The sequence below is a fragment of the Mesoplodon bidens genome (assembly GCF_964165515.1).
Source record: "Mesoplodon bidens genome assembly, chromosome: 5".
In the NCBI taxonomy this organism is placed as follows: domain Eukaryota; kingdom Metazoa; phylum Chordata; class Mammalia; order Artiodactyla; family Ziphiidae; genus Mesoplodon; species Mesoplodon bidens.
The window spans coordinates 102,728,110-102,744,009 of NC_138161.1; the positions used below are offsets into that span (position 1 = coordinate 102,728,110).

The 15,900-nt window shown below is 44.2% G+C and overlaps 1 protein-coding gene across 7 annotated transcripts in view; it reads left to right on the forward strand.

The window, feature by feature from the left end:
* Positions 1-15,683, forward strand: part of ST6GAL1 (ST6 beta-galactoside alpha-2,6-sialyltransferase 1) — a 152,087-nt gene extending 136,404 nt beyond the window's left edge. For all 7 annotated transcript variants that reach the window (XM_081234329.1, XM_081234324.1, XM_081234323.1 and 4 more), the window contains 3 exons: positions 9,053-9,151; positions 10,361-10,535; positions 13,195-15,683. In XM_081234329.1, coding sequence (XP_081090455.1) covers positions 9,053-9,151; positions 10,361-10,535; positions 13,195-13,442 — 522 coding nt within the window. In that variant the 3' untranslated portion in view covers positions 13,443-15,683. The remainder of the gene's footprint in view (positions 1-9,052; positions 9,152-10,360; positions 10,536-13,194) is intronic.
* Positions 15,684-15,900: the final 217 nt, after the last annotated feature.

Here is a 15,900-nt window from a genome sequence, read left to right on the forward strand (position 1 = left end):
TACTATAAATGTGTGTATTAAAGTAACTTTTTAATGTTACAGAAAACTGATAAAAATCTATCCACAGCCCCACCATTCAAATACCACCACTCCTAATAGTTTGGTGAATTTTTAGACTACTTTTATCTCTAACATAGGTTTTTAAATTTTGTTTTTATAGTGTTGTAATTATACCACAAAATTTTTCTTGATTCTGCTAAATATTAAGCATCAGTATTTCCATGTTATTAGTCTCCATAAACATCATTTTAATGCCTACATTGTATTTTTTAAATAAATTTATTTATTTATTTTTGGCTGTGTTGGGTCTTTGTTGCTGCACGCAGCTTTCTCTAGTTGCAGTGAGTGGGGGCTACTCTTCTTCGCAGCACACAGGCTCCTCATTGCAGTGGCTTCTTGTTGTGGAGCACGGGCTCTAGGAACAAGGGTTTCAGTAGTTGTGGCATGCAGGGTCAGTAGTTGTGGCTCATAGGCTCTAGAGCGCAGGCTCAGTAGTTGTGGCACACAGGCTTAGTTGCTCCACGGTACGTGGGTTCTTCCCGGACCAGGGCTTGAACCCATGTCCCCTGCACTTGTAGGCGGATTCTTAACCACTGCACCATCAGGGAAGTCCCACCTATATTGTATTTTTTTGTGTGTGTGTGATTCTTTTTATTTTTAATTGAGGTATAGTTGATGTACAATATTATACAAGTTTCAAGTGTACAACAGTGATTCACAATTTTAAAAGTTATACTCTGTTTATAGTTATTATAAAATATTGGCTATATTCCCCATGTTGTAGTATATGTCCTTGTAGCTTATTTATTTATTCCTTTTTTTTAATAGTTTCTGCTTTATAACAAAGTGAATCAGTCATACATATACATCTGTTCCCACATCCCTTCCCTCTTGTGTCTCCCTCCCTCCCACCCTCCCTATCCCACCCCTCCAGGTGGTAACAAAGCACTGAGCTGATCTCCCTGTGCTCTGCGGCTGCTTCCCACTAGATAGTGGTTTGGTATTGTATATATGTCAGTGCTTCTCTTTCGCTTTCTCACAGCTTACTCTTCCCCCTCCCCATATCCTCAAGTCCATTCTCAAGTAGGTCTGTGTTTTTATTTCCGTTTTACCCCTAAGTTCTTCATGACATTTAAAAAAAATTCCTCATATATGTGTTAGCATACGGTATTTGTCTTTCTCTTTCTGACTTACTTCACTCTGTATGACAGACTCTAGGTGTATCCACCTCATTACAAATAGCTCAATTTCGTTTCTTTTCATGGCCGAGTAATATTCCATTATATATATGTGCCACATCTTCTTTATCCATTCATCCGATGATGGACACTTAGGATGTTTCCATCTCCGGGCTATTGTGAATAGAGCTGCAATGAACAATTTGGTACATGTCTCTTTTTTTTTTTTTTTTTTTTTGCGGTACGCGGGCCTCTCACTGCTGTGGCCTCTCCCGTTGCGGAGCACAGGCTCCGGACGTGCAGGCTCAGCGGCCATGGCTTGTGGGCCCAGCCGCTCCATGGCATGTGGGATCTTCGCGGACCGGGGCATGAACCCGTGTCCCCTGCATCGGCAGGCGGACTCTCAACCACTGCGCCACCAGGGAAGCCCCATGTCTCTTTTTGAATCATGGTTTTCTCAGGGTATATGCCTAGTAGTGGGATTGCTGGGTCATATGGTAGTTCTATTTGTAGTTTTTTAAGGAACCTCCATACTGTTCTCCATAGTGGCTGTACCAATTCACATTCCCACCAGCAGTGCGAGAGTGTTCCTTTTTTTCCACACCCTCTCCAGCATTTATTGTTTCTAGACTTTTTGATGATGGCCATTCTGACTGGTGGAAGATGATATCTCATTGTAGTTTTGATTTGCATTTCTCTAATGATAAATGATGTTGAGCATTCTTTCATGTGTTTGTTGGCAGTCTGTATATCTTCTTTGGAGAATTGTCTATTTAGGTCTTGTGCCCATTTTTGGATTGGGTTGTTTGTTTTTTTGCTATTGAGCTGCATGAGCTGCTTATAAATTTTGGAGATTCTTTGTCAGTTGCTTTATTTGCAAATAGTTTATCCCATGCTGAGGGTTGTCTTTTGGTCTTGTGTATGGTCTCCTTTGCTGTGCAAAACCTTTGAAGTTTCATTAGGTCCCATTTATTTTTGTTTTTATTTCCATTTCTCTGGGAGGTGGGTCAAAACGGATCTTGCTGTGATTTATGTCATAGAGTGTTCTGCCTATGTTTTCCTCTAAGAGTTTGATTGTTTCTGGCCTTACATTTAGGTGTTTAATCCATTTTGAGCTTATTTTTGTGTATGGTGTTAGGGAGTGATCTAATCTCATACTTTTACATGTCCCTGTCCAGTTTTCCTGGCACCACTTATTGAAGAGGCTGTCCTTTCTCCACTGTACATTCCTGCCTCCTTTATCAAAGTTAAGGAGACCATATGTGCGTGGGTTTCTCTCTGGGCTTTCTATCCTGTTCCATTGATCTATCTTTCTGTTTCTGTGCCAGTACCACACTATCTTGATTACTGTAGCTTTGTAGTATAGTCTGAAGTCAGGGAGCCTGATTCCTCCAGCTCTGTTTTTCGTTCTCAAGATTGCTTTGGCTATTCGGGGTCTGTTGTTTTTCCAAACCAATTTTGAAATTTTTTGTTCTAGTTCTGTGAAAAATGCCAGTGGTAGTTTGATAGGGATTGCATTGAAACTGTAGATTGCTTTGGGTAGTAGAGTCATTTTCACAATGTTGACTCTTCCAATCCAAGAACATGGTATATCTCTCCATCTATTTGTATCATCTTTAATTTCTTTCATCAGTGTCTTATAATTTTCTGCGTACAGGTCTTTTGTCTCCTTAGGTAGATTTATTCCTAGATATTTTATTCCTTTTGTTGCAATGGTAAATGGGAGTGTTTCCTTGATTTCAGTTTCAGATTTTTCATCATTAGTGTACAGGAATGCCAGAGATTTCTGTACATTAATTTTGTATCCTGCTGCTTTACTAAATCCATTGATGAGCTCTACTAATTTTCTGGTAGCATCTTTAGGATGCTCTATGTATAGTATCATGTCATCTGCAAACAGTGACAGCTTTACTTCTTTTCCAATTTGGATTCCTTTCATTTCCTTTTCTTCTCTGATGGCTGTGGCTAAGACTTCCAAAACTATGCTGAATAAGAGTGGTGAGAGTGTGCAGCCTTGTCTTGTTCCTGATGTTAGTGGAAATGGTTTCAGTTTTTCACCATTGAGGACGATGTTGGCTGAGGGTTTGTCATATATGGCCTTTATTATGTTGAGGAAAGTTCCCTCTATGCCTACTTTCTGCAGGATTTTTATCATAAATGGGTTTTGAATTTTGTCGAAAGCTTTCTCTGCATCTATTGAGATGATCATATGGTTTTTCTCCTTCAATTTGTTAATATGGTGTATCACGTTGATTGATTTGTGTATACTGAAGAATCCTTGCATTCCTGGAATAAACCCCACTTGATCATGGTGTGTGATCCCTTTAATGTGCTGTCGGATTCTGTTTGCTAGTATTTTGTTGAGGATTTTTGCATCTATGTTCATCAGTGATATTAGCTTGTAGTTTTCTTTCTTTGTGACATCTTTTTCTGGTTTTGGTATCCGGGTGATGGTGGCCTTGTAGAATGAGTTTGGGAGTGTTTCTCCCTCTGCTATATTTTGGAAGAGTTTGAGAAGGATAGGTGTTAGCTCTTCTCTAAATGTTTGATAGAATTCGCCTGTGAAGCCATCTGGTCCTGGGCTTTTGTTTGTTGGAAGATTTTAAATCACAGTTCCAATTTCAGTACTTGTGATTGGTCTGTTCATATTTTCTATTTCTTCCTGGTTCAGTCTTGGCAGGTTGTGCATTTCTAAGAATTTGTCCATTTCTTCCAGGTTGTCCATTTTATTGGCATCGAGTTGCTTGTAGTAATCTCTCATGATCCTTTGTATTTCTGCAGTGTCAATTGTTACTTCCCCTTTTTCATTTCTAATTCTATTGATTTGATTCTTCTCCCTTTTTTTCTTGATGAGTCTGGCTAATGGTTTATGAATTTTATCTTCTTAAAGAACCAGCTTTTAGTTTTATTGATCTTTGCTATCGTTTCCTTCATTTCTTTTTCATTTATTTCTGATCTGATCTTCATGATTTCTTTCCTTCTGCTAACTTTGGGGTTTTTTTTGTTCTTCTTTCTCTAATTGCTTTAGGTGCAGGGTCAGGTTGTTTACTCGAGATGTTTCCTGTTTCTTAAGGTGGGATTGTCTTGCTATAAACTTCCCCCTTAGAACTGCTTTTGCTGCATCCCATAGGTTTTGGGTCGTCTTGTCTCCATTGTCATTTTTTTCTAGGTATTTTTTTATTTCCTATTTGATTTCTTCAGTGATCACTTTGTTATTAAGTAGTGTATTGTTTAGCCTCCATGTGTTTGTATTTTTTACAGATCTTTTCCTGTAATTGATATCTAGTCTCATAGCATTGTGGTCGGAAAAGATACTTGATACAATTTCAATTCTCTTAAATTTACCAAGGCTTGATTTGTGACCCAAGATATGATGTATCCTGGAGAATGTTCCATGAGCACTTGAGAAAAATATGTATTCTGTTGTTTTTGGATGGAATGTCCTATAAATATCAATTAAGTCCATATTGTTTAATGTATCATTTAAAGCTTGTGTTTCCTTATTTATTTTCATTTTGGATTATCTGTCCATTGGTGAAAGTGGGGTGTTGAAGTCCCCTACTATGAGTGTGTTACTGTCGATTTCCCCTTTTATGGCTGTTAGTATTTGCCTTATGTATTGAGGTGCTCCTATGTTGGGTGCATAAATATTTACAATTGTTATATCTTCTTTTTGGATCGATCCCTTGATCATTATGTAGTGTCCTTCTTTGTCTCTTCTGATAGTCTTTATTTGAAAGTCTATTTTGTCTGACATGAGAATTGCTACCCCAGCTTTCTTTTGATTTCCATTTGTATGGAATATCTTTTTTCATCCCCTTTTCTTTTATTAGTTTCTGCTTTATAACAAAGTGAATCAGTTATACATACACATCTGTTCCCATATCCCTTCCCTCTTGCGTCTCCCTCCCTCCCACCCTCCCTATCCCACTCCTCCAGGCGGTCACAAAGCACCGAGCTGATCTCCTCTGCTATGCGAGTGCTTCCCACTATCTACCTACCTTACGTTTTGTAGTGTATATATGTCCAAGCCTCTCTCTCGCTTTGTCACATCTTACCCTTCCCCCTCCCCATATCCTCAAGTCCATTCTCAAGTAGGTCTGTGTCTTTTTTTTTTTATTAGTTTCTGCTTTATAACAAAGTGAATCAGTCATACATATACATCTGTTCCCACATCCCTTCCCTCATGCATCTCCCTCCCTCCCACCCTCCCCATCCCACCCCTCCAGGTGGTCACAAAGCACGGAGCTGATCTCCCTGTGCTCTGCGGCTGCTTCCCACTATCTATCTACCTTACGTTTGGTAGTGTATATATGTCCATGCCTCTCTTTCGCTTTGTCACAGCTTACCCATCCCCCTCCCCATATCCTCAAGTCCATTCTCAAGTAGGTCTGTGTCTTTATTTCCATTTTACCCCTAGGTTCTTCATGACATTTTTTAAAAATTCCTCATATATGTGTTAGCATACAGTATTTGTCTTTCTCTTTCTGACTTACTTCACTCTGTATGACAGACTCTAGGTCTATCCACCTCATTACAAATAGCTCAGTTTCATTTCTCTTTATGGCTGAGTAATATTCCATTGTATATATGTGCCACATCTTCTTTATCCATTCATCCAATGATGGACACTTAGGTTGTTTCCTTCTCTGGGCTATTGTGAATAGAGCTGCAATGAACATTTTGGTACATGTCTCTTTTTGAATAATGGCTTTCTCAGGTTATATGACTAGTAGTGGGATTGCTGTGTCATATGGTAGTTCTATTTGTTGTTTTTTAGGGAACCTCCATACTGTTCTCCATAGTGGCTGTACCAATTCACATTCCCACCAGCAGTGCCAGAGTGTTCCCTTTTTTCCACACCCTCTCCAGCATTTATTGTTTTTAGATTTTTTGATGATGGCCATTCTGACTGGTGTAAGATGATATCTCATTGTAGTTTTGATTTGCATTTCTCTAATGTTTAATGATGTTGAGCATTCTTGCATGTGTTTGTTGGCACTCTGTAATCTTCTTTGGAGAAATGTCTAGGTCTTGTGCCCATTTTTGGATTGGGTTGTTTTTTTGCTATTGATCTGCATGAGCTGCTTATAGATTTTGGAGATTAATCCTTTGTCAGTTGCTTTATTTGCAAATAGTTTATCCCATGCTGAGGGTTGTCTTTTGGTCTTGTGTATGGTCTCCTTTGCTGTGCAAAACCTTTGAAGTTTCATTAGGTCCCATTTATTTTTGTTTTTATTTCCATTTCTCTGGGAGGTGGGTCAAAACGGATCTTGCTGTGATTTATGTCATAGAGTGTTCTATGTTTTCCTCTAAGAGTTTGATAGTTTCTGGCCTTACATTTACGTCTTTAATCCATTTTGATCTTATTTTTGTGTATGGTGTTAGGGAGTGATCTAGTCTTGTACTTTTACGTATACCTGTCCAGTTTTCCCAGCACCACTTGTTGAAGAGGCTGTCCTTTCTCCACTGTACATTCCTGCCTCCTTTATCAAAGATAAGGTGAGCATATGTGAGTGGGTTTATCTCTTGGCTTTCTATCCTGTTCCATTGGTCTTTCTGTTTTTGTGCCAGTACCATACTGTCTTGATTACTGTACCTTTGTAGTATAGTCTGAAGTCAGGGAGCCTGATTCTTCCAGCTCCGTTTTTTGTTCACAAGATTGCTTTGGCTATTCGGGGTCATTTTTGTTTCCATACAAATTGTGAAATTTTTTGTTCTAGTTCTGTGAAATATGCCAGTGGTAGTTTGATAGGGATTGCATTAAATCTGTAGATTGCTTTCAGCAGTAGAATCATTTTCACAATATTGATTCTTTCAATCCAAGAACATGGTATATCTCTCCATCTATTTGTATCATCTTTAAGTTCTTTCATCGGTGTCTTATAATTTTCTGCATATAGGTCTTTTGTCTCCTTAGGTAGGTTTATTCCTAGATATTTTATTCCTTTTGTTGCAATTGTAAATGGGAGTGTTTCCTTGATTTCACTTTCAGATTTTTCATCATTAGTGTACAGGAATGCCAGAGATTTCTGTGCATTAATTTTGTATCCTGCTACTTTACCAAATTCATTGATGAGCTCTAGTAGTTTTCTGGTAGCATCTTTAGGATGCTCTATGTATAGTATCATGTCATCTGCAAACAGTGACAGCTTTACTTCTTTTCCGATTTGGATTCTTTTTATTTCCTTTTCTTCTCTGATGGCTGTGGCTAAAACTTCCAAAACTATGTTGAATAGAGTGGCGAGAGTGGGCAACCTTGTCTTCTTCCTGATCTTATTGGAAATGGTTTCAGTTTTTCGCCATTGAGGACGATGTTGGCTGAGGGTTTGTCATATATGGCCTTTATTATGTTGAGGAAGGTTCCCCCTATGCCTACTTTCTGCAGGGTTTTCATCATAAATGTGTGTTGAATTTTGTCGAAAGCTTTCTCTGCATCTATTGAGATGATCATATGGTTTTTCTCCTTCAATTTGTTAATATGGTGTATCATGTTGACTGATTTGCATATATTGAAGAATCCTTGCATTCCTGGAATAAACCCCACTTGATCTTGGTGTATGATCCTTTTAATGTGCTGTTGGATTCTGTTTGCTGGTATTTTGTTGAGGATTTTTGCATCTATGTTCATCAGTGATATTGGCCTGTAGTTTTCTTTGTGACATCCTTGTCTGGTTTTGGTATCAGCGTGATGGTGGCCTTGCAGAATGAGTTTGGGAGTGTTCCTCCCTCTGCTATATTTTGGAAGAGTTTGAGAAGGACAGGTGTTAGCTCTTCTCTAAATGTTTGATAGAATTTGCCTGTGAAGCCATCTGGTCCTGGGCTTTTGTTTGTTGGAAGATTTTTAATCACAGTTTCAATTTCAGTGCTTGTGATTGGTCTGTTCATATTTTCTATTTCTTCCTGATTCAGTCTTGGCAGGTTGTGCTTTTCTAAGTATTTATCCATTTCTTCCAGTTTGTCCATTTTATTGGCATCGAGTTGCTTGTAGTAATCTCTCGTGATCTTTTGTGTTTCTGCAGTGTCAGTTGTTACTTCTTTTTCATTTCTAGTTCTTTTGAGTCTTCTCTCTTTTTTTCTTGATGAGTCTGGCTAATGGTTTATCAATAGTTTCTGCTTTTTTAAAAGGCCATTAATGGATTTTGCAAAACTGATCCATCCCATGGAGTCTTATCACAGTCACATTTTGCCCAGGCCAGGCTGAGAGCAGGGGAGCCTGGGTGTGTGGGGAGGAGTGGAGCAGTGGCTGGTTCCCCAGCACGGTGCACGTGAGCATTGCCCCAGCCTGGTGAGATTCTCACGTTTAAGCATATGTTTTTGCTTGTGCCATGGTCTCTCCACACGCGCCAACTACTTCATTTGGTGCTCAACCACAGATACTGGCATCTGGTCCAGTGCTGCAGAAACCATGGCCTGTATTAGATTCTGAGATGTCCTGTGTCTGTCTCCATCATGCTTTGTAATAACTACATGCTGGACTTTATAGGTGACTGAAGGGCTTTTCAGAGATCATTTTGGTTATATGAGATTCTGACTTTAAGCTTCGCCACCCTGACCCCCATATAAGGTATGACTGCAGGGGACTATACCCAGAGCCATTTTCACTGTACCGTTGGCTCCAACAACCTCAAAAGTCTGAGTGGAACCCTTTCTGCTCTATGGCTGATGAATTATGACAAAATGTCCTTTCAGGTCCACACAGTTCTGGCTGGCATCTTTGCCTTCTTCTTACTCAAGTTAAGTGCTGCACCAAAACTCAGAAGCTTCATGGGGCTCTGGGGCCTCAGGTCATACTTACGATGTGTCAGGTATTGCTACAAGCCAACATTCACATGTAAATGTCCAGGTGACAGCTTGTCTGTTTCTTCCTGCAGTTGGTCACCACAGATGGGCGCTTCCTCAAAGACAGTTTGTACAATGAAGGAATCCTAATTGTATGGGACCCATCTGTTTACCATTCAGATATCCCAAAGGTAAGTGGGTGTCCATGGGAAATTGGGATTGAGTCACCTGTTCGTCTATAGATTTCCCCGAGGTCCTGGGTTTTAAAGTCACAGCTGACCTGGACCACACTGAGGGCTGGCTATTTCCATTTTAGGGCACCCCACTTCTGGACTAGCGGTTCAGAAGGATTCCTGTCCTATACCAGTGCTCTCCATGCCCACCCTGCACTACCATGTGTTTGTCTCCCAATTATGGTCTGTACTAGGTGTAACAGTGGCTGGATTTCCCACCATCTGGGGTGGATTGTGTTCACATAATACAATCACTCCTGACGGGCACCAGCAGGAATAGACAGTGGTTACCATCACTTCTATACGTAATATTACCACACTCTTCCCACACTTCCAATTTCCATATGCTTCTCATTTCAGTCTCATAGCTAAAGAATTAGATAGACAGCAGCATGGTTATTCCCATTTTACAGAGGAGGAAAACAGAATACGTGTGCATGTCGGGGGGGTCACCTGCCCTGGGACTTGATTTGCTAAGCAGAGGGCCCAGATCTGCAACATCAGCTTTTCCAGGGAAGGAGAAAGAGTCTGAGTCCTGCTGGAGTCTAGCTTCTCCAGAATGGCCCTCTCACTGTTACACACGTCAGTTGGCCTCTCCCTGATATGGGCTGCAGTGGCCACAGGAGAAAGGCTTTAGGGAGGAGGGACAGAGAGCATTGTTCCTGGGACACTTAATTCTTATGCTGGACACACCAATAGCTGAGGGGCTCTGGTATCCCTGGCACCGTCCTCTCACTACCTCAGTTTCCAGTTTTGTATTGATCTCACTTAGAACTGAAATTTGCCTGGGTCAGGTCAAGGACTGTGAATCCACAGATGTGGCAAGCTGTGCCCCAGTTTTCACCCCTTTAAAAAAGAGAGGTGGGGTTAGGGCCAAGAGGCCCTCTCAGCTCTGATATCCTTCCCAGATTCTATGATCCTGAAGTCTGAAGCCATTCCAGGGTCAACAAACTCAAAGCTTGGTGAGCACAGGCTGTGTGCTGGGTCCCCCACTATCAAGTGAGAGCTTGAAGTCTGGAATTGTTTTGATGAAGGGGCTGTGCCTCAGGAGTCTGCCTTGGTCCTTCCCCACCTCCCCTCAAGTCCTCAGACGAGGATAACCCCCTGGGGGCAGCAGTGGCATTGGCATGTTGCTCTCCTTGAGAAGACCTCTTCCTTCTTTTTCAGTGGTACAAGAATCCCGACTACAGTTTCTTCGATAACTTCAAGAGTTATCGTAAGCTTCATCCTGATCAGCCCTTTTACATCCTCAAGCCCCAGATGCCTTGGGAGCTGTGGGACGTCATTCAAGAAATCTCCCCCGAGCAGATTCAGCCAAACCCCCCATCTTCTGGGATGCTCGGTGAGTCCATGTCTGGGGAAAGACCTCTTGTGCTTGATTCTAGAACAGATTAGCCTTCTACTGGGGTCTCATTCGTTCATTCATTTGTTCATTCACCACACAGTTGCTAGGTTTTGGCTGTGTTTGTACACTGAGGCAAATTCCAGCTAAGACACAGAGGTTGATAAGATAGATACCGCCTCCTTAATTTCAGCGTGTCCAGTGGGAGAGTTCAGTCAGGTGTCTGCGGCAATGTTCAATTTGTGCCAGGAAAAAGTGACCAGCCCGTTGCCATAGGAGAGAGGACCCCTTCCAGAGGGACAGTCTGAGAACTTTGAGAACTTGGCCCAGGCCTGGGAGAGGGGAGGATTTGGCAGGTGGAGATGGAGAAATGGGAAGCACAGACAAGAGGAGGCAAGAAAACGGGAGGAGCGGGGCTGAGAGTTGGATGAGGCCAGCGAAGCACTTGCTTCAGGAGGTGCCAAAAAATTCAGAAACAAATGATATCTTAATACAGAATCTTTTTAAAACAATCACGGGCTTCCCTGGTGGCGCAGTGTTTGAGAGTCCACCCGCCGATGCAGTGGACACGGGTTCATGCCTCAGTCAGGGAAGATCCCACATGCTGCGGAGCAGCTGGGCCCGTGAGCCATGGCCGCTAAGCCTGTGCCTCCGGAGCCTGTGCTGTGCAGCGGGAGAGGCCACAGCAGTGAGAGGCCCGCATACTGCAAAAAAAAAAAAAAAAAAAATCACAATTAATGCAAAATTTTATGATTGATAGACAAAATATCAAAATTTTAGATAAAAAGGCAGGATCAGTAATAATGTCATTATTGTCCTGAGCCATATTAGAATCTGTGGAAAAAGGAAGAGTCAATAATATTTTATTCAGAATTTCAAAAATCTGTTCACCCTGGTGACCACCCTAGTCATGGCCCTGAGAGAAGCCTGAGTGGTGAGGCTTAGCCGGGTTTGGGGGCCACGAATGGAGCTGTGGGTGCTGACATGGGGGTGGGCTGGGGTCAGAGTGCTGGGGGCCCTGCATGCTGGCTACAGACTTTCTTCTTGGACCTACTCCATACCTCTCCACCCTGATGGCCCGTCTGCCCTTCCCTCCCTTTCACTTTGAGTTCAGCTGGACCATGGGCACTTTCTACAGCCTCCAGGGCTGCCTACAACTCCCCACCTCCTGCCCATCTCAGGGTCCCTGCCCGCCCACCTGCCATACTGGACTGCAAAGTCCCTCAGGGCGGGGACTGCGTTTGCCTCATCCTTGTGTGTCTGGCACAGGATAGCCCTGAGCTAAATGTTCCTTGGGCAAACGAACGAAATAAATGTTTACTATCAGAGGCATTTCCTGATAGAAAGAGATGGAGGCGCTTTCAGCATCCCATCGTCTTCATACCTTTCTCTTCCACTTTTGAATGGGTGCATTAGGGGGCTCTCCCTGGACCCTTTTGAGCAGAAGTAGATGGAGAGCTTTCTGGGACACTTTCTCATTGCCCTACTGCCTGCCTTTGTCCATGCTATTCCCGCCACCACCAGGCTTTCCCCCTTGCCCACCCCTCATGGCCAGAGCCCCTGCCAGGCCCCATACCAGTGCTCCAGGAGGTGCACCAGGACCCTTCTCTCATAGAGGGCTCCCTCCCATCATCTCTAGAAGCACTTCTGCTGTGCCTTCATCAGTTAGTTGCAGAGGTGTCTTTTCTCCCCCATTGAACCAGGAGGCAGCCAGAGGGCAGAGGTGGGGCTTTTCCCATGTCTGATTCTTCTAGAACAGAGTTGCTGCTAGCAGTTTACAGTTTTGCTGTTAGTGAGGACTGTTCATCATAAAGATTCCCTATATTTATGGTTGACAAAAGCAGTCTAGAGCCATGATGTTATTGCATCCTAACGATAGCCTATGTGGTAGCAAGAGTGGGTAAATCACCCCCTTGGGGCAGATGAAGAACCTGAGGCCCCAAGCAGGACGTGTCTGGCAGGAGATGACCAAGCCAGGTGGGGACAAGCGTGGGTGGTGGCAGGCGTCTCCCACCTCTTGCTGGGTCTGCACCCTGAGTGTTCTGTAACCTTCCCTGAGAGCACAACCTGGCCACACCCTCTTGGCTCTTGTCTCCTGCCTGACTGAGCAGAGCACATCAGTACAGACCATGGCATGCTCATGTACCAACTGTCCCTCCTCCCACCTGAGGCACGAAGCCTTCCCTCTCCACGCTGTTTCTCCAGGTACGGATATAAGAAACACCTCCCAAATTACCATCTAAGAGGCTGATCCAAGATACAGAGATGCTAGAAAGTAATATCTGCATGGAATGGTTCTGTCTCCTCAGTCATGTTGTCCTCTCTCTTCATATAGCTTATGGACAGTGATAAGTTCATTGACTGATGATGGAGCACTTCAACCCATCAGCTTTTAGGGAGGACCTGCTGTGCACCAGGCCCTGACCTGGGTGCTGAGCAGGGCAGCATGAACCCTACGAAAGTGCATAGGGCCCTGCACCCAGAGGAACAGCCTGCTGGACTGGCTTCCCAGAACAACTCAGACTGGGAATCACATTCAGAAACTCCAGACAGACACCTTCCCCAGATTTGGGGGCGTAAGCTGCTGGGCTCCCTGGGCAGCCCTCTGGGGAGCTGGGGTGGGTTGTTGGGCAGGACTCACCTCTGCTTGCCTCTCCAGGCATCATCATCATGATGACATTGTGTGACCAGGTGGATATTTACGAGTTTCTCCCATCCAAGCGCAAGACTGACGTGTGCTACTACTACCAGAAGTTCTTCGACAGCGCTTGCACGATGGGCGCCTACCACCCACTCCTCTTTGAGAAGAACATGGTGAAGCACCTCAACCAGGGCACGGACGACGACATTTACCTGCTTGGAAAAGCCACATTACCTGGCTTCCAGAGCATTCACTGCGGAGCATAAGCTGCCTGGCCAGGCCCCCTCACCCTTCTCCATCGGGCATTTTACAGCTGGTCTCCTGGCCACCCTGGGCCCAGGAAGGCTGTTCCTGAATGATCACTGCCTGCACTCCAGGCAGCAAGAACCTTCAGGAATCCAAGGGTAGGGACTCAGGCCCAGCCTGCCCTTTTGTCATGGGGGTGTGTGAATCGAGAGCTTCCCACCACACTCATGTACACATGCCTAGGATTCCTTCCAGTCAGAGTCTTCTCTGCCCCTCTCCTGCACAGGTAAATGCAAGATCCACCTTTCCCAGCGGGGCTGCCAAAGCTGGGCTGCTTTCCCACTGGAATGACGTTATTCTTGCAAACCAATGCTCTGTCACGCTTGAAATCTACACCTAGACACTGATTTCATGTTTTAAACAAACTCTCCCATATTATGATTGTGCCCATTACAAGGTGCCTCTGAGGGGCAAATAAGTGTCACAAGGCATAGGAAACACAGTCAGTTCCTCTAGAACTAAGCTGCTCCTAAGGTCCATGCCCTGGGAGAGGCAGTGTTCCTATCACTCCGGCTGGTTTGGCGGCCCTTGGCCTTGGTGCTGGTGAGCAAAGGGTCTTGATGAACCCACAGCCCTCTCCATATGTGAGGAGATGAGAGTACAGAAAAAAAGGTACAGTCTCCATCCTCAAGTTGCTTACAGCTCAGTGCGAGTGACAGAATGGATTCAGTGTGCTCGGTGCCCTGTGGGCTTGTAGGGTGGTGGGCTTGCTGTGCTATCTTTGCACCAGGAGGGGCCACACACTTCCTGTGTCAGTGGGTCATAGAGGGCTTCATGGAGCTGGGGGCTGTGGAGTGGATTTTAGAAGAGGAAAAACATGTCAAGCAGATCCTGCCTGAGTCATCTGAGATGTGTTTTCCTTTCTGCCTTTATTACCCATATTCATTCTCTAAGATCTGCCTGAATTTACAGGTTCAAGTTATTTTTTGAGGAAGCCCCCTCCCTCATGTCTGAGGCAGCAAGTGCAGCCCCATGACAGATGCCAGGCAAGCCAGATGCCAAAAACCTGATTTCCCCAGGCTCGCCTGGTCTGAGCCTAGCCTACCAGCTGGGTGTGCACACCATATCCAAGTCTTCCTGTTTGATGCCTACCCCCAAACCTCCTCCTGCAATCTTGTTTTTCCCTTTAGTCTTCCTCCTCCAAAATTACTTTTAAGCATTTTCCACTTTAAAATATCCTCACCCATTCTTTTTGACCTTCATGGGCCTTTTGTGAAAGGTCTCTCAGGGACTGGGAATGTGGTTTTCTAGGACTTATAGTAGCTCTCAGAGGTCAGAACCTTGGAGATCATGACTGATTCTCACCAGGTGTATCAGATTGCTGTATCCTCCACCCCTCCCTGCAAGGGAGCAAAACCAGAGTCTTCAGGCAGAGGCCTACCCACTGTGGTCTGTCTACACACTCCCTGGACCATTGTGCTAAGTCCCCTCCCCTGATGGGGAGCCACACTGGACTGGACCAGGCTTCTGGACTCCCAAAGCTAGCCCTGTGTGCTCAAGGGCCTCGAATGTTTGAGCTCCAGACCAGCTGTTTTGGAGCTGGAGTCCTCATGTGCTGCCAAACCATTGGCTTGAGTAGGCAGTAGAAAGAGCTCTGGAGTGAGAAGCCCTGGGTTTTCAAAGTGATGTTCCCCTATTACTCGCTATGCCACCATGGGCAAATTCTCCTCTCTGAGCCTGTTTCCACATCTGTAAAATGGGTGATAAGCCTGCTTCACAGGTGCTGTGGGGGTTACCTGGCATATTGCAGGTGCTCAGTACATGCTGGATTCCTCCCTTCCTTTACTAAGGACCTGCTCTGTGCTCACATCTGGGCAGGACCCTGCTCTGTAGGCCAGAGAGGGGGCCTTGTCCTGAGGGAAGTTAATGTCCTATTGGGAGACTACACCTACCCTGCTTAGAACACCCTGGAAACCATACGAGGGAGTGGAGGGTGCAGAACGTGCCTCTCCTCCTCCCTGCCGGCAGCTCAGGCCCGATCTGCTCGGGGACGGGCGGAGCACTTGGGCCACGGGCTGCTGTGTAACATGAGTCTTTTCCATGTCTCTGGGCCCAACAATTCCTCACAAGCTTTGAATCATGAGGACTGAGTGCAGAGGAAGGTGGTATTCCATCATCAGGAGAGAGATGTTGGTGTGGACACTAAGACTACACTGGGTAGATGCTAGCTTTTAATTGTTATTATTAAAGGATCAAATTAATTTCATTCTGTGCTTTCTCTACATGGAAACTGGTAGAATGCAAATAAGGTGTGGATATTATCATTAGTCTGATAAGATGTTTAATATTTGTGATAGGTAATTTAAAAATTATGACTGAGTCCTGTAGGAAAGCCACTGTCTCTAAGGTGTTCTGTGTTCTTCAGTAGCCATCTGTTCATTCTATATCATGAGGTCCTCAAATCCTTCCATCAATCAG